Below are 19,615 nucleotides of genomic sequence, written 5' to 3' on the forward strand. Positions count from 1 at the left end.
TTACAAAAGCTGTGTTTTAATATATCAAGTTCTACTATGATCTCTGCTTATTTTTTTTACTTTACTTCACTAAAGTAACAACATTTGGGTTCATAGATTGCCTGTACATAAATATTTTTCAAAATGCTTGAATCTGCTGTTTGTACGTAACATACACATACCAGGTTATGAAAACTTGATAAAATCCTAATATTTAGTCAAGTATGTGTCACTTACTATTAGTCTGGTGAAGTACTGCATATCGAACTGTTTGCTTTATAAGAAAACAAACAATTAATATTGGCCTTTTCTAATCTAACGGTGGTGGGATTTGATTGACACTTGTTGAAGGCCGGAATTTTATGAATATATTTTTTTGTATTTTGAGAATATGTAGTCAGTAGTGAACAGCAATGAATGTTCACTGATTTCATTTAGAAACCCATTTTCTTCTGTCTGGTTGGCATTCGAATCTTATTGAAATATATAGTGACTTCATACGTACTTATACGACTAAACCAGTTATAATGTATTAAGTATAACTCCCTATATTATTTTGTAGCTGAAAAAATAACAAAATTATTAGGGACTCTTATACACAATAAACTAAACAAATGGAGCTTAACCTCAAATGTTATCTATTTCAATATTATGTTAATTACACTTTAGACATAATTATGGGTACTTAATGCTGTGAATGAATTATTGATGTTCAAACTATACTCGCTGGTTCCTGGCTTGCAAGATTTTTCTGCCTTGTAACGAAAGTACACAATTTGTTAGGAGTTTTTAGCTATATATAATTATTATTGGGGGACTTGATACAATCGATATACGATAGAATGTCCAATTACAATGCAAAGTTATTAAAATAATGTATAATTGAGACCGGTACCCATATAAAAGGTTCAGTGCGACTAAAATAACACGTCATGTGTAGATTTGGAGCTCTTTAGCGTGCATTTAATATGTCACTATTTCAAACGTAACAAAAGTAACTTTTATTCCGGGTAAAGTAAATACGTAGAATTGTTATAAGTTAGTTTTTAGGATTCACTATTTTTGAAAAATGTTTCTTTGAACATTATATTTTGATTATTATATATATAATAATAAACCCTACTTTTAGAAGCTAGAAAATAAACCCATGTTACACTTGTAAGACTTTATTATATTTTAAAAAGTCGCTGAACGTTTGCAATTAATTTTATGAAAGTTATATCATCAGGATGTATTTAAAGCCTGAAATAGTCATCTAAAAGAATTATTGAATTGCTGTTATGAAAATTACCGTCTTTTCTTGACCAATATTTATTTTTAATTCGACTCTTTAGATTACTGTTGAAATTAATATTTTTGGGAGAGCCCCATGGAAATAAATCCTGAACGGATGAAATCTTCCGTTCTCAAAATATCTTTTCAAGGAAGCGTTTTCCGTACAGTCCCCATATTAAATCTCCTGGCCTTACACGCGTAACATGTAAGCTATTATGTTGAAACCACGTTATTAAATTAACCATTAAGTTCTTGGAGTTTTTGACCTAAAAACCCTCTTTAAAATTGAATAGAATGTATATACAGCAAATGTTATGGCGTAAGGCACCCTGTGTGTGCATCACCTGTTTCGATATCGGTCATCCAACATAATATTAAGAACAGTAATACGTTTTAAATTACACTGCTCTTCAAATGTAAAGGAGAAACTAATATTGGATTAACAATCTGCAACAGGATTTCCAACTTATGGTACTAAAAGTTCTTGAATATTTATAATTCATGAAGCTCGAACAGAGCACTGGGCACTTTTGTATTACACGATAGTTTTACACTTTAACAGGTGAATTGGAAAGTCCCCGGTCAAACACATAGATGGCGCTACTAGAATTAAATCCATATGTTTTTTTAGTTAGCCCTAAATCTCAAAAGATGCGTGTATAAATTTGACAGCTGTCGGATCATTAGTTTGTGAATTATAGCATTTTGTGTGAAGCAACTTTTGTTATTGTGAAAAGAAATGGATAAAAAGGAACGTCGCGTGTTGATACAATATTATTTTTTAAAGGGAAAACATCCAGTTTAAGCAAAAACTTGACTTGATGCCGAGTTTCCGGACACTGCCCCAGGAAATTCAACAATTAAGGATTGGTATGCTAAGTTTAGACGTGCTGAAATGAGCACCGAAGACGGTGAACGTAGTTGACGCTCAAAAGACATTGTTACCGAAGAAAACATTTCAAAAATACATAAAATGATTTTGAATGACCGTAAATTAAATCTATATCAATAGTTTTATCAATCAATATAGATATCAACTGAACGTGTATTTCACATAATTCATGAATATTTGGGTACGAGAAAGATCTGTACAAGGTGGTTGCCGCGCGAGCTCACTTTTGACCAAAAACAACGATGAGTTAATGATTCGGACCAGTATTTGAAAATGATTGAGCATAATAAACCCGAGTTTTTGTGTCGATATGTGATAATAGATGAAACATGGCTCCATCATTTCACTCCGAAGTCCAATCTATAGTTTTCCGAGTCGACTGTACACGATGAACCTGCTCCAATAACGCAACAATCGGCTAGCAAGGTTATGGCGTCTGTATTTTGGGATGTGCATGGAATAATTTTCATTAACCACCTTGAATAAGGAAGGACCATCAATAGACACTATTACATAATGTTATTGGACTGTCTGAAGGATAAAATCGCCAAAAAACGGCCGTATTTGAAGAAAAAAAGTGCTGCTTTACCAAGAGAATGCACCGTGTCACAAGTCAGTGAAAGCGATACCAAAAATGCATGAATTGGGCTTTGAATTGCTTCTTCATCTACCGTATTATCCAGATCTGGCCCGCGGCGACTACTTCCTGTTCTCAGATCTCAAAAGAATGCTCGCTCGGAAGAAATATTCGTCGAATGAAGAGGTGGTCGCCGAATCGTACTACAAAAATGGTATCGAAAATTTGGAGGGTCGCTATATTAGTGTATCACCCTTGAAGGGAATTATGTTGAATACAAAAACTAATTTTGCCAAAAAAAGTTGTTTTACTCTGGTAAGCTGGGGACTTTTCTGTAATTGTAACTGTAATTGTAATTTGTAATACAAAACTGCACAGTGCTCTGTTTGAGCTTCATGGATTATAAATATTCAAGAACTATTAGTACCATAAGTTGGAATATATATATTATAGTTCAATATTTCAAGGAATATCTATTCTATGTTTATTTCATTTAATTTTGAAACCAGTGAATGGCCAGTATATCTTATGGCGGTATTACAACCAGAGCTTTTCTTGTGATATAGATGAAAATGAATACACCTTTTGTTTAATTAAAAGCTTGTTCTAAAACAAGATGTCTCAAAGAAAGTTGATATTCAGAGGGTTGACTAAAAATATTCTATTGGTAAAATGTATTAAATATTGTTAAATACAAGGCCCCGCGGCAAGGTTAGCGGCAGACATTGAGTAGTCTAATTTCTAATGCGGCAAATATATTTCGTGGTTTTTCATTTCATTATTTTATGGAAACTTAGATTTCAGATAAATCCGGAAAGAAAAGTCCTATGGTGGAAATCTCTAAAGTCAGGACTATCTGGTGTTGAGTTGATCAGGTAGCCTCTTCTGGATATTAATATTCAGAGGAAAAATTTATGAATTCATTGCACAGACCTGTTGAACCTTTATGACGTTGATTTGTTTTGGTGAAATAGTGTTCTTTGTGTATATCCGGAAAAGTTTAATAACTGAGTCAGCAAGACAACTTAACACTTAACCTGTAGTAGCATCTACATCTCTTTCTTCTTCTGTGCAACTGGTTCTAAGTATTTAAGCTCCTAACTTTACTCTTGTTGGAACCTGTTAAATTTGCAATAGCAGACGATACGGCAGTTTTTAATACTTTTTTCTTCATTAGTTCTCAAGCCATATATGTAATTCAACATTTAAATTTATGGATTGACGACAGTGATGATGGTTGAATTATTAAATATTCTGCAATTGAAAACCTTGTCGATATGATTATATTGACGACCTTGATAATATTGTTGGGTTTGAGATTTTCAGCTCTAATTTTATTGGGTAAGGAACTCTCTCTTAATTATCCTATTACTGTATCGATATAACTTCAGCGATATTAAAAGCAGTATTGTAAATTTCTTGTACTAGTATTATTGCTAAAATGCCGAATATCCGCTTTATTTCCTTATTGTCAGTTATGGCTAAGACTCTTTGAGAAATTGGTTGTGAAACGCCTCAAACCTATTCTCTAGCAAAGAAATCTGATACTATCTCACCAGTATAGTTTCAGGAATCTCCGCTCAACATTTGGCCAAGTATATAATCGAATTATAGATGTAATTGAAATATGTTAGTTCCAGAAAATAAAAGTGGGTGCTCTGCTGTCATTCTTGATGTTGCTCAGGCTTTTGACATATTATGGCATGAAGGGCTTCTATATAATATAAATTCACTTATGCCTAAGCATTTCCTATCACCTATTAAAATCTTGTTTGAATATTCTCTGATCTCAAACTGATAAGGGCTGGCGTGACTCAAGGAAGTGTGTTGGGACCAGCGCTTTTTCTCCTTTACATCAGTGATCTCCCCACAACATTATATAGCAAAACCGCTATCTTTGCTGATGATACGGAAATACTAGCAGTCTCAGAGTTTGTAGAGAGCCCAACCCAAATGAACATGTGAATGATAAAGTTGCTACCTGTACTAAAACACGGCGAAATTTACAATTGTATTCACAAATAAGGGGTCAGTGCGGACAACGTGCCTTTATCAACGGCATGCAAATTCCATATGCCAACACCGAAAAATACCTTGCCATGACCCTGGATGCCAAGCTCAGATGGACGAATTATATAAAAAAGAATCGCAATGAACACAACAAGTTCAGGAAAATGTATTGATTGCTTAAACGAAACTCCGAGTTATCAACTTACAAGAATCAACTTACAATTTACAACAAGCTTATTTTATATGGTCAGATACTGAGGTCATTGTGAAGCTATGGATTTCGGTTGTGTAGCCACACTAGTGACTTTACTGTCTAAGTGATCCAAAATAAAATGCTGAAGTATATTGTGAATGCGGCTTGGTATGTACGCGTTAGTAACCTCCATCTCGACCTAGAAATTGATATGGTTACGGATACTATCAGAAGATTTTGCTAATTCCCAGCAAAGAAGACTCCAGAGCGACGATGGAAGCGCCTAGATTTCTAAATGTGCATAGTGTCATTAGATGCCTCGAACGAAAAAAAAATCATGTAAATGTTTGAACACTAAGTGAATCAGTGGAAAGTTAGTTTTAGTTGTTTGTTAGTGGATTAAGACTATTGTTTGGTGTATACTAGTTTAATTAAATAAATTAAAAAAGCAAAGCTCTATATTACTTTTAATCGATGTCTATTAATTATTATTGTTATAATATACCACAGTGCACCATCTGTCAAAATCTTGGACACACTAAAAATTTTTGCAGTAGGGACTTAATGGAAGAACTGCCACGAAAAGCAATCAACATGTTGACATATATATTTAATGCCTGTTTAAGGCTGAGGCATGTTCCGGAATGCTTTAAGGTGGCACAAATAATTATGCTCAAAAAACCTGACAAACCTGCAGAACAAGTCGAAACTACGTAAAAAAGTATTAAAGATTTTGTAATAATACCAGATTTCTAGTTTGGTTTTCGAAAACACCATTCAACAAACGATCAAGTACACGGAGTAACTACGGCTATTGAACTAGCGTTTGAGGAAAAGAAATACTGTCCTGCAATATTCCTGGATGTCTCAAAAGCTTTTGATCGGGTTTGGCATTTGGGATTAATCTGTAAGATGAACAAATCGTTACCGCGTAACTATTGTCAATTGCTGAATGTCAAGAATGTTACTGTTAGTATTTAAATTAGAGTTTAGTGATACTTTTTGGCCGCAAAACTGCCTTGAACTGACTTGGTTTCACCTCACGTAATTCGGAACCTCTTTATCCATTTTTTCATTTTATTACGTGTGTTATCAAGAGTAGTATTAAATGAAAAACTTATTTGTATGAGAAGTTATGAAATGTGTAGGAATAAAACAAAATCTTTTAAATTACATTAAAACCATTCTATTTTTACGGAAAATAGTGAACTTGTTGCATCGGTAACAGGGTCAATACTGATGAGTTGATTATTTTAATATAACAGTCAAAGATTAACTGACTGTTTTTTTTTCAAACAACTGGGGTCATATTAATATCACCTTCCACCCTTGTTTAACGATCAAGTAAATGTAGTTTGTTGTTGTCATACTTAAATTATTTGTGATTATCGCCTGTATACCCAACTTTAGCCTTTGATGATCATTTGAACTTCACTGTTTTTACCCAAATTTCCATGTTATAACATAAATATAATAGCTTCTAATGTTTTGGTGTTTCTAAATTTCAATAGTATACATTAGTTTACAGCAACGTCAGTCCCCTTTTGGTGGCCAAACACAGTGAATTGCGATACTTGTGGAAGTGATCTAGGGAATAAGATGTTTATCGCAACATATATGTTTCCTCATTCTAATAGTTTACGGCTAGGAGACCTTGAACACATTCAATTCTCCTTCGGTGATCTTACAGCTTGAATTATATCAAGGAATATTTTGAGTAACTGTAGAACTATTGCCAATCGATCGCCAACCTGTCTACTTTTCTTGATTATCTGATAATTTTCTTGATAAGTAAGTTGATTCCTGTTAATTGAATGATTTGGAAAGAACAGCCTTCTGAGCTTCGCGAAGTCTCCGAATTGCATCAGGCTAATTTTTTCGGAACTTTAGAACATTCAATCGACGGTACAGACAAGAGTGCCAATATAGTCTAATTTTAATATAAATCTTGTAATTTGATAACTAGTTAGATATAAACGTACAGTATTTTCCGGATAGTCGTAACATATACAAAACATATTAAAGTAAAATTACTAGGAATTACTTTTAGGACAAATTGTACTAATATTTTGTACTGTTTATTAGCCAACAAACTCTAGTGGATATTTTAAGTCATGAAGAAGCGCTCAATTTTCATTTGTTTTGGTAGTTGACATGCCGGTCGGAAAAGTGAAACAAAAGCCCGAAGAAATTGTCGAGGAAACGTCATAGCCTCGACGACGTGCTGGATAAGTTTTTCGCGAAAACAAACAAACGACAACTGCGGACGTCGGCAGATTTTCTTTAGAGTTTTCTGCTTGTTACCGGCTTTAGAGCTCGGCCATCAGTCATAACATGTCGAGGCTACCGTACTCCGTTCAGTTTTCCATTTCCATTCCATTATTCCGCGGACGCGAAAAACGGGAAAGCAAGCCACGACGGTTCGACAAAGAAAAGTTTTATTTCGAACAGTTCACAAAGAGAACTAAGAACTTGTTTGAACGGACATTGTTTTAAAGTTTTTCGACTATTCACTATCTTCATTATTCTGGAATAGATGTGAGCATCAAATAAATTCTAAAATAATATAAACTTATTTTAAAATATACAAGATACAGGCAAAATAATATGAACATCTAACATACACACACTATGTATTAATTAGTAAAGAATTAAGCGACAAATCTGAATAAGGTCTCGGTAATCCAAGGTCTGAATAGTTTGGAAATGTTTTCCAAGTCTTGTACCAAAGCATCCGTGAATTGCTTTATTGACGATGGAGATAGAAATCTTTTACTAAAAAATTAAAAACGAATAAAAAAAAGTTTGAATTTGGTGGTGCAGATAACTATCGTTTCGTGCAGATAACAAAACGAGTGCAACATGTTAGAATAAGTTTTCGGAGAGACTTTGGAAAATGTTTAAAGGCAGCCGCAGCCACCAAGCAATTAGAAATTAGATTAGATTAGATTTTCGTCTCAAGCTAAATATATTTGTTACTATATATCTGTTGTTACTAAATAAAAAGTTATCATTTCCCAACAGTTCTACAATATAAAAAGAAGGACTGTGGAGGAAAACTCTGGAATCTGGTGTCAGAAATTTTCAACAATACCCAGTTAAAATTTTTCCAGCTTCAGTTTCATCATAGTTGAAAGGGTTAGGTTTATTATTTCCTATGGGCAACTGGTATGTTAAACCCTTTAAATATTTGATCGTGACACCGACTTGTTCTTATTTGTGTGAAAGTGCCGGGGTCAGTCGACCCAACGGCACCTTCATCTTTCAGGTTTCATTCATATTTGCGCATGTAATTTATGACACTATGTATATATATATATATATATATATATATATCTTATATATAAAAATGAATCGCAAAATATGTTCCTAAGCGCATAACTCAACAACGCCTGGACCAATTTGGCCAAATCTTTTTTTAAAATGTTCGTTGAAGTTCAGGGATGGTTTTTACGGCGAGAAAAATTAGAATTATTGCTGGAAAAACCCTAAAAATAGCCCTTTTTGTTTGAATTTGTTTCGTGTATCAGTTGACAATTCATCTGTCATCTGTCAAAAGTCATCTGTAACAGACAACTTTTTTTTTTTAAATTTGATATGACTTGAACTCAAATCCTTTTAATCCGTACGAATTGTTTTATTTATTTAAAATTTTTTATTTGTTTAAAATTTAATTCAAATTTTAAATAAATAAAACAATTCGTACGGCTTAAAAGGATTTGAGTTCAAGTCATATCAAATTTAAAAAAAAAAGTTGTCTGTTACAGATGACTTTTGACAGATGACAGATGAATTGTCAAGTGATACACGAAACAAATTCGTATATCGTGTTTTGTGCAGAGTGTTTAGTTAGTTAGTGTTTGTTTAGTTCGTGATTAGTGAAAAAATAATTTATATTTGATATGCCTCCTATAAGACGAAGCAATTTAGGTAGAAGAACCAGAAATGCTATAAACCAAGCTAATTACCGATCTAATCGTACTGCACAAGAACGTGACGACGGAAATGAACGTGAAAGAATTCGGATATCACAAACGCGTGAAGCGCGAGCGCGACATTCAACTAATAATCGCGCAAGTTTGAATCCAGCTGCTTTCAGTTACGATGTGTCAATTGACTACAGTAACTACCAATGTGTTGTTATTGGTTCTATGAACTTGGTTTGCTCACACTGTAAGGCATTAAAATACAAAAACGAAGCCAATGGATTGTGTTGCGCAAATGGTAAAGTGAAATTGATACAATTGGATCCACCACCAGAACCATTGTACTCATTGGTTTCAGGAATAGGAACAGATTCTATACACTTTTTGACACATATTCAACAATATAACAATTGCTTTCAAATGACTTCATTTGGGGCAACAAATGCAGTTCGGGAAAATTTTATGCCAACTTTCAAGGTATGTATTATAGCAGTTACTCATAATTATTTTAGCGAACAAAATTTTCTGTCACCAAAGTTAAGATGTGTTACTAATCTTCAATTTCTTAATCATTACGAAATATATCACTTAGTCATCATATTATATGGTGATTCAGTTTCAGTGACACTTTTATTATATTTTATATTTGATAGATATTAGTTAAAACTAAATATATACTTTTTAAGATCAAATATTATTTAAGTTTGATCATTGACAATCCATTAATTTATACCACACCATAATATTTTTTTTATTTACAGATACAAGGGCAAATATATCACAGAGCAGGTTCACTGTTACCAGTGTCAGATAGCGACAACAAATTCCTGCAAATTTATTTTATGGGCAATTCACCACAAGAAATTGATCTGCGTTGTGCACATAACAATTTAGTAAAAAGGTCTATTGTAGAACAATTACAAACTTTATTTCATCAACACAATCAATTGATTATATTGTTTAAAACTGCCCTGGATCTGATGCCATCCGATAATCACAAAATTGTAATCAGAGCTGATAAAACACCTGCAGGTCAACATACAAGACGTTTTAATGCACCAACTATTGATGAAGTTGCTATCGTTGTAGTTGGAGAAAACTTGGAATCCCGTGATATTTTTTACATCGTCGGAATTTTCAATTACAACCTATAAAGGAAACACACCGCTCATATGATACACTGCAATATCCCATTATATTTTGGCAAGGTGAAGATGGCTACGATTTATCAATAAAAATGATAAATCCCATTACAGGTAACTAAAATATTAGTTTAGCTATGGCGATAATATCTCAGTCACTATATTATGTATTTTAATTTTATATTTGAATGTTATTAAAACAAAATCTGTTTACAGGTTCTGAAACCAACAAAAAAGTCAGTTCAATGAACTATTATTCATACCGCCTAATGATTCGGGAAAATGCAGATAATCACATATTGAAATGTCGGCGATTATATCACAAATATGTTGATGACATGTATGTTAAAATTGAAACGGAGAGATTAACATTCATCAGGTTGAATCAAACCAAACTCCGATCTGAAGAGTATATTCACCTTCGAGATGCGATTAATACTGATGGAAATGCACAGAATGTCGGTCGGATGACTATTCTTCCAGCAACATACATCGGAAGCCCTCGGCATATGCACGAATATGCTCAAGATGCCATGTCGTATGTTCGTCATTATGGTACAGCAGATTTGTTCATCACATTTACATGCAATCCGCAATGGATACAAATTAAGCAGGAGTTATTACCTGGGAAATCATCCATTGATCGTCATGATATTACAGCCAGAGTCTTTAGACAAAAGTTGAAATCTTTAATGAATTTCATCGTAAAACATAATGTGTTTGGTGAGACACGCTGCTGGATGTATTCTGTGGAGTGGCAGAAACGAGGATTGCCACATGCACACATTTTGATTTGGTTGGTTGAAAAGATAAGGCCAAATGAAGTTGATGCAGTGATATCAGCTGAAATCCCTAATGTACAAGTAGATCCTGGATTGCATGAGGTAGTTATCAAAAACATGATACATGGTCCCTGTGGAACTCTTAATCAAAATTCACCGTGTATGATGGATGGTAAATGTTCAAAACGATATCCACGGACATTAATATCGGAAACAATTACTGGTAATGACGGTTATCCATTGTATCGTCGCAGATCGACAGCAGACAATGGAAAATCAACAATTGTCAAATTAAATTAACAAGATATTGAAATAGATAATCGTTGGATTGTTCCATATTCACCCATTTTATCAAAGACATTCAAAGCACACATCAACGTTGAATCTTGCCATTCAGTGAAATCGATTAAATACATTTGCAAATATGTAACCAAAGGGAGTGATATGGCTGTGATTGGAATTGGTGCAGAGAATTCTAATGATGAAGTTACCCAATACCAAATGGGCCGCTATGTCAGTAGTAATGAAGCAGTTTGGCGAATATTTTCTTTTCCTATTCATGAGAGACACCCTTCTGTTGTTCACTTAGCTGTGCATTTAGAAAATGGACAAAGAGTGTATTTTACAGCACAGAACGCAGTACAAAGAGCTGCTCAGCCACCATCTACTACATTAACCAGTTTTTTTGAGACATGCCAAAACGATGATTTCGCACAAACATTGCTATATTCTGAAATGCCAAAATATTATACCTGGAATCAATCCTCAAGGAGATTTATACGACGGAAACAAGGAAAACCAGTTCCAGGATATACAGATGTATATTCCACCGATGCGATTGGCCGGATTTATTCAGTACATCCAAGCAATGATGAATGTTTTTATTTACGACTGCTATTAGTCAATGTACGTGGCCCAACATCATTCCAACAGTTACGAACTGTTGATGGTGAATTGTGTGGATCCTACAGAGAAGCCTGTCAACGTTTGCAATTGCTTGAAAATGACGCTCATTGGGATCAAACTCTCAATGATGCTGTAATATCATCACACACTCATCAAATACGAACATTGTTTTCTATAATCATATCTACATGCTTCCCATCAAACCCAATTGATTTGTGGATGAAGTACAAATATTATATGTGTGATGATATTTTGTATCAAATACGGAATAGAATGGGAAATCCAAATATACAAATCAGTGAAGAAATTTACAATGAAGCATTGATTTCAATTGAGGACATGTGCTTGATAATGTCAAACAAACTATTAATTCAATTAGGCCTGACCGCGCCCAATCGTCCAATGCATGACGCTTTTAACCAAGAGTTGCATCGAGAAAGACTGTATGATCTCAACGCTTTGAAAGAATAAATTCAAACAAATCTTCCACTGTTAAATGAACAACAGAAGTATGTATTTGAAACTCTTATGAAAGTAACAAATGATGAAACTGGAGGGATTTATTTCTTAGATGCACCTGGTGGTACAGGAAAAACTTTTTTTATTTCATTAATATTAGCAACAATTCGCTCACAAAATAAAATTGCACTTGCACTCGCTTCGTCGGGAATCGCAGCAACTTTGCTTGAAGGTGGTCGAACAGCCCATTCAGCACTAAAATTGCCATTAAATATGCAAAGCAATGAAACTCCAACCTGCAACGTTTCGAAGAACTCTGCAATGGCAAAGGTTTTGCAGCAATGTAAATTGATTGTTTGGGATGAATGCACGATGGCACATAAAAAATCTTTGGAGGCTTTAGACAGAACCTTAAAAGATCTACGTAGCAATAATAACCGATTTGGTGGTGCAATGATTTTATTAGCAGGAGATTTTCGTCAAACATTGCCAGTGATTCCACGATCAACGCCAGCTGATGAACTCAATGCATGTCTAAAGTCCTCCAATTTGTGGAAACATGTTAAAGTACTTCATTTAAGCAAGAATATGCGTGTCGAGTTGCAAAATGACCAATCTGGAAACATATTCTCTAAACAACTCATTGACATTGGTAATGGCAAATTTCCTATAGACATGTTGACGGCTTGCTTTTGCTATGACTATAAACAAGTCCCAGGGGCAATCATTAAGTGTTTGTGGTATTAATCTAGAAAACCCATGTTTCTCACATGGTCAATTGTATGTTGCCTGTTCCCGTGTTGGAAAACCATCAGATTTGTTTATCTATGCGCCAGGTAATCAAACAAAAAACATCGTATACCACAAAGCAATATAATGATAATAATAATAATAATTATGATTCACATGATTAACAATAAAGCGATTACTTACTTTTCAATCCTTATATATGTTTTATTTAATTATTTTTTATTCACAACGCCCTATCACCAGGGTGATGGTTCTGTTCAGGAGAATTTTTTAAAATACGTAGGCACAAAAACTGCCACATTACAAATCTTTTTGACAGGACGAAGTCTGTCGGGTCAGCTAGTCTTATATATAAAAATGAATCGCAAAATGTGTTGGTAAGCGCATAACTCAACAACGCCTGGACCAATTTGGCCAAATCTTTTTTTAAAATGTTCGTTGAAGTTCAAGGATGGTTTTTACGGCGAGAAAAATTAGAATTATTGCTGGAAAAACCCTAAAAATAGCCCTTTTCTTTTTCCCATACAAATGATTTGTAACTAAAACGTAGTCAATTTGAGCTTTATTGCTATGGTATAAAGTTCATATTAAATTACAAGCACTCACTGTTGTCTAAGCAATGTAGGTGTGTTCCTAACGTCAAAGATCATATCTATCAAAACAATGTGCGTGTGTGCGTTGGAGCACAGAATACATAGTTGGAGGAGTCTAATGTCGCGTTCCCAAACTCGCGTTTCTTTTGTATTAGTTTCGGCACGCGAGATAAAATGCATCAGTTTCCACGTCATTACATTAGTCAAACAAAAATCGCGTTACCAACAGTGTTTTATTATTTTTAATATCCAAATTTTAAATAAATAAAACAATTCGTACGGCTTAAAAGGATTTGAGTTCAAGTCATATCAAATTAAAAAAAAAAAGTTGTCTGTTACAGATGACAGATGAATTGATTGACATTGACATGATGAACTGACAGATGTTTGACAGATGACAGATGAATTGTCAACTGATACACGAAACAAATTCGTATATCGTGTTTTGTGCAGAGTGTTTAGTTAGTTAGTGTTTGTTTAGTTCGTGATTAGTGAAAAAATAATTTATATTTGATATGCCTCCTATAAGACGAAGCAATTTAGGTAGAAGAACCAGAAATGCTATAAACCAAGCTAATTACCGATCTAATCGTACTGCACAAGAACGTGACGACGGAAATGAACGTGAAAGAATTCGGATATCACAAACGCGTGAAGCGCGAGCGCGACATTCAACTAATAATCGCGCAAGTTTGAATCGAGCTGCTTTCAGTTACGATGTGTCAATTGACTACAGTAACTACCAATGTGTTGTTATTGGTTCTATGAACTTGGTTTGCTCACACTGTAAGGCATTAAAATACAAAAACGAAGCCAATGGATTGTGTTGCGCAAATGGTAAAGTGAAATTGATACCATTGGATCCACCACCAGAACCATTGTACTCATTGGTTTCAGGAATAGGAACAGATTCTATACACTTTTTGACACATATCCAACAATATAACAATTGCTTTCAAATGACTTCATTTGGGGCAACAAATGCAGTTCGGGAAAATTTTATGCCAACTTTCAAGGTATGTATTATAGCAGTTACTCATAATTATTTTAGCGAACAAAATTTTCTGTCACCAAAGTTAAGATGTGTTACTAATCTTCAATTTCTTAATCATTACGAAATATATCACTTAGTCATCATATTATATGGTGATTCAGTTTCAGTGACACTTTTATTATATTTTATATTTGATAGATATTAGTTAAAACTAAATATATACTTTTTAAGATCAAATATTATTTAAGTTTGATCACTGACAATCCATTAATTTATACCACACCATAATATTTTTTTTATTTACAGATACAAGGGCAAATATATCACAGAGCAGGTTCACTGTTACCAGTGTCAGATAGAGACAACAAATTCCTGCAAATTTATTTTATGGGCAATTCACCACAAGAAATTGATCTGCGTTGTGCACATAACAATTTAGTAAAGAGGTCTATTGTAGAACAATTACAAACTTTATTTCATCAACACAATCAATTGATTATATTGTTTAAAACTGCCCTGGATCTGATGCCATCCGATAATCACAAAATTGTAATCAGAGCTGATAAAACACCTGCAGGTCAACATACAAGACGTTTTAATGCACCAACTATTGATGAAGTTGCTATCGTTGTAGTTGGAGAAAATTTGGAATCCCGTGATATTGTTTTACATCGTCGGAATGATCAATTACAACGTATAAAGGAAACACACCGCTCATATGATGCACTGCAATATCCCATTATATTTTGGCAAGATGAAGATGGCTAGGATTTATCAATAAAAATGATAAATCCCATTACAGGTAACTAAAATATTAGTTTAGCTATGGCGATAATATCTCAGTCACTATATTATGTATTTGAATGTTATTAAAACAAAATCTGTTTACAGGTTCTGAAACCAACAAAAAAGTCAGTTCAATGAACTATTATTCATACCGCCTAATGATTCGGGAAAATGCAGATAATCACATATTGAAATGTCGGCGATTATATCACAAATATGTTGTTGACATGTATGTTAAAATTGAAACGGAGAGATTAACATTCATCAGGTTGAATCAAACCAAACTCCGATCTGAAGAGTATATTCACCTTCGAGATGCGATTAATACTGATGGAAATGCACAGAATGTCGGTCGGATGACTATTCTTCCAGCAACATACATCGGAAGCCCTCGGCATATGCACGAATATGCTCAAGATGCCATGTCGTATGTTCGTCATTATGGTACAGCAGATTTGTTCATCACATTTACATGCAATCCGCAATGGATAGAAATTAAGCAGGAGTTATTCCCTGGGCAATCACCCATTGATCGTCATGATATTACAGCCAGAGTCTTTAGACAAAAGTTGAAATCTTTAATGAATTTCATCGTAAAACATAATGTGTTTGGTGAGACACGCTGCTGGATGTATTCTGTGGAGTGGCAGAAACGAGGATTGCCACATGCACACATTTTGGTTTGGTTGGTTGAAAAGATAAGGCCAAATGAAGTTGATGCAGTGATATCAGCTGAAATCCCTAATGTACAAGTAGATCCTGGATTGCATGAGGTAGTTATCAAAAACATGATACATGGTCCCTGTGGAACTCTTAATCAAAATTCACCGTGTATGATGGATGGTAAATGTTCAAAACGATATCCACGGACATTAATATCGGAAACAATTACTGGTAATGACGGTTATCCATTGTATCGTCGCAGATCGACAGCAGACAATGGAAAATCAACAATTGTCAAATTAAATCAACAAGATATTGAAATAGATAATCGTTGGATTGTTCCATATTCACCCATTTTATCAAAGACATTCAAAGCACACATCAACGTTGAATCTTGCCATTCAGTGAAATCGATTAAATACATTTGCAAATATGTAACCAAAGGGAGTGATATGGCTGTGATTAGAATTGGTGCAGAGAATTCTAATGATGAAGTTACCCAATACCAAATGGGCCGCTATGTCAGTAGTAATGAAGCAGTTTGGCGAATATTTTCTTTTCCTATTCATAAGAGACACCCTTCTGTTGTTCACTTAGCTGTGCATTTAGAAAATGGACAAAGAGTGTATTTTACAGCACAGAACGCAGTACAAAGAGCTGCTCAGCCACCATCTACTACATTAACCAGTTTTTTTGAGACATGCCAAAACGATGATTTCGCACAAACATTGCTATATTCTGAAATGCCAAAATATTATACCTGGAATCAATCTTCAAGGAGATTTATACGACGGAAACAAGGAAAACCAGTTCCAGGATATACAGATGTATATTCCACCGATGCGATTGGCCGGATTTATTCAGTACATCCAAGCTATGATGAATGTTTTTATTTACGACTGCTATTAGTCAATGTACGTGGCCCAACATCATTCCAACAGTTACGAACTGTTGATGGTGAATTATGTGGATCCTACAGAGAAGCCTGTCAACGTTTGCAATTGCTTGAAAATGACGCTCATTGGGATCAAACTCTCAATGATGCTGTAATATCATCACACGCTCATCAAATACGAACATTGTTTTCTATAATCATATCTACATGCTTCCCATCAAACCCAATTGATTTGTGGATGAAGTACAAAGATTATATGTGTGATGATATTTTGTATCAAATACGGAATAGAATGGGAAATCCAAATATACAAATCAGTGAAGAAATTTACAATGAAGCATTGATTTCAATTGAGGACATGTGCTTGATAATGTCAAACAAACTATTAATTCAATTAGGCCTGACCGCGCCCAATCGTCCAATGCATGACGCTTTTAACCAAGAGTTGCATCGAGAAAGACTGTATGATCTCAACGCTTTGAAAGAATTAATTCAAACAAATCTTCCACTGTTAAATGAACAACAGAAGTATGTATTTGAAACTCTTATGAAAGTAACAAATGATGAAACTAGAGGGATTTACTTCTTAGATGCACCTGGTGGTATAGGAAAAACTTTTTTGATTTCATTAATATTAGCAACAATTCGCTCACAAAATAAAATTGCACTTGCACTCGCTTCGTCGGGAATCGCAGCAACTTTGCTTGAAGGTGGTCGAACAGCCCATTCAGCACTAAAATTGCCATTAAATATGCAAAGCAATGAAACTCCAACCTGCAACTTTTCGAAAAACTCTGCAATGGCAAAGGTTTTGCAGCAATGTAAATTGATTGTTTTGGATGAATGCACGATGGCACATAAACAATCTTTGGAGGCTTTAGACAGAACCTTAAAAGATCTACGTAGCAATAATAACCGATTTGGTGGTGCAATGATTTTATTAGCAGGAGATTTTCGTCAAACATTGCCAGTGATTCCACGATCAACGCCAGCTGATGAACTCAATGCCTGTCTAAAGTCCTCCAATTTGTGGAAACATGTCAAAGTACTTCATTTAAGCAAGAATATGCGTGTAGAGTTGCAAAATCACCAATCTGGAAACATATTCTCTAAACAACTCATTGACATTGGTAATAGCAAATTTCCTATAAACATGTTGACTGGCTGCATTAACTTTCCTCAAAGTTTTTGTCAGTTAACTCGATCAAAAGATGAACTTATTCAGAAGGTGTTTCCAGATGTTTCTCAAAATTACAGAAACCATGATTGGTTGAGCGAACGAGCTATACTGGCTGCAAAAAACATAGATGTAAATGAATTAAATTTCAAAATTCAAGAACAAATTACAGGCGAATTGAGGATATATAAATCAGTTGATTCGGCTACTAATCAAGATGATGTAGTCAACTATCCACCGGAATTTTTAAACTCGCTGGATTTGCCAGGATTGCCACCTCACAATCTTCAATTAAATGTTGGATCGGTGGTTATAATGTTGCGAAATATCAACCAACCGCGTCTTTGCAACGGTACACGGTTAGCGATAAAAAAATTACTAAACAATGTGATAGAAGCAACTATACTCAAAGGAAAGTATAAAGGAGAAGATGTTCTCATACCGCGCATCCCAATGATTCCGACTGATGTGCCATTTGAGTTTAAACGACTACAGTTTCCAGTGCGGCTTGCTTTTGCTATGACTATAAACAAGTCCCAGGGGCAATCATTAAGTGTTTGTGGTATTAATCTAGAAAACCCATGTTTCTCACATGGTCAATTGTATGTTGCCTGTTCCCGTGTTGGAAAACCATCAGATTTGTTTATCTATGCGCCAGGTAATCAAACAAAAAACATCGTATACCACAAAGCACTACAATGATAATAATAATAATAATTATGATTCACATGATTAACAATAAAGCGATTACTTACTTTTCAATCCTTATATATGTTTTATTTAATTATTTTTTATTCACAACGCCCTATCACCAGGGTGATGGTTCTGTTCAGGAGAATTTTTTAAAATACGTAGGCACAAAAACTGCCACATTACAAATCTTTTTGACAGGACGAAGTCTGTCGGGTCAGCTAGTATATATATATATATATATATATATATATATATATAAAACCCAACATATAACCCATCCTATATTCTCTAATAGCTTCTACGGCCTTCTTCATAGCTTCCTCTCTACATTTTCCTCTTTCAGACTTTCCTTTGTAATATCTCACCATCCCAAAAAAAGAAAACAAAATTTGTTTATTAATTAATTGAATAAAATGTTATTAATTGAATAAATAAAATAAATATAAAGAATTCGATATCAAACATATTCTTATTTGTTTTAGTTTCGTTCAGCTCACACAAATATCACTTGTGTGACACTTTATTTGCCGACTTTCGATACGCTTGTTACAAGCATAAAAATTATATGAAACCGTAAGAATACCAACTAAAATAGTAGTTTTCTCAATATTTAAAACTAATGATGTCCGCCTTTTTTAACACTCATATGAATGACAACTATCATGGCGGCCGATGGTCGGACGTAAGAACAAACGGGATTGGAGGATTTGAAACACTTGTTAGGCCTAGTACCCCGTCTAACCCCACCAACCCTTATAAAACTACTACAGCGTCATACAACCCAATAGACTAATTTGAAGACAATGTTTCTTTTTATTTGGCTCTGCAACAAAAAAGAAATAATTGCCTCATTTGGTACATGACAGCACAGTTCGAGATTGTGATTTGCAATCTTTAATAAGGTTGTAAACTTTGGTATGTTA

General features: G+C 34.3%; 2 protein-coding genes across 3 annotated transcripts; both read left to right on the plus strand.

The window, feature by feature from the left end:
* The first annotated feature begins 8,702 nt into the window (after nucleotides 1–8,702).
* Nucleotides 8,703–10,143, plus strand: LOC143199485 (uncharacterized). Its single transcript, XM_076409320.1, has 3 exons — nucleotides 8,703–9,150; nucleotides 9,211–9,329; nucleotides 9,614–10,143. Exons 1-3 carry the CDS (start codon nucleotides 8,829–8,831, stop codon nucleotides 10,004–10,006), a joined length of 834 nt encoding a protein of 277 aa, XP_076265435.1. The 5' UTR covers nucleotides 8,703–8,828; the 3' UTR covers nucleotides 10,007–10,143.
* Nucleotides 10,039–18,761, plus strand: LOC143199484 (uncharacterized). Of its 2 annotated transcripts, XM_076409319.1 has the most exons (3): nucleotides 10,039–10,108; nucleotides 10,211–12,977; nucleotides 18,658–18,761. In XM_076409319.1, exons 1-2 carry the CDS (start codon nucleotides 10,090–10,092, stop codon nucleotides 11,074–11,076), a joined length of 885 nt encoding a protein of 294 aa, XP_076265434.1. In that variant the 5' UTR covers nucleotides 10,039–10,089; the 3' UTR covers nucleotides 11,077–12,977; nucleotides 18,658–18,761. The 2 variants fall into 2 exon arrangements, with proteins under 2 accessions (XP_076265434.1, XP_076265433.1); XM_076409318.1 differs by having other exon boundaries at nucleotides 10,100–12,977.
* The last annotated feature ends 854 nt before the right edge of the window (nucleotides 18,762–19,615 follow it).

Source organism: Rhynchophorus ferrugineus, unplaced genomic scaffold (genome assembly GCF_030347505.1).
Source record: "Rhynchophorus ferrugineus isolate W39M unplaced genomic scaffold, kcgeb_rfMv2 rfM7, whole genome shotgun sequence".
Taxonomy (NCBI): Eukaryota; Metazoa; Arthropoda; class Insecta; order Coleoptera; family Curculionidae; genus Rhynchophorus; species Rhynchophorus ferrugineus.

Bases quoted from the DNA above. Each gene is read 5' to 3' on its own strand.
- LOC143199485 (XM_076409320.1), top strand. From the start codon at position 8,829: ATGCCTCCTATAAGACGAAGCAATTTAGGTAGAAGAACCAGAAATGCT. The intron at 9,151-9,210 runs GTAAAGTGAAAT...CATTGGTTTCAG, and splicing joins TGGATTGTGTTGCGCAAATG to GAATAGGAACAGATTCTATA. The intron at 9,330-9,613 runs GTATGTATTATA...TTTTATTTACAG, and splicing joins ATTTTATGCCAACTTTCAAG to ATACAAGGGCAAATATATCA.
- LOC143199484 (XM_076409318.1), top strand. From the start codon at position 10,183: ATGTTATTAAAACAAAATCTGTTTACAGGTTCTGAAACCAACAAAAAA.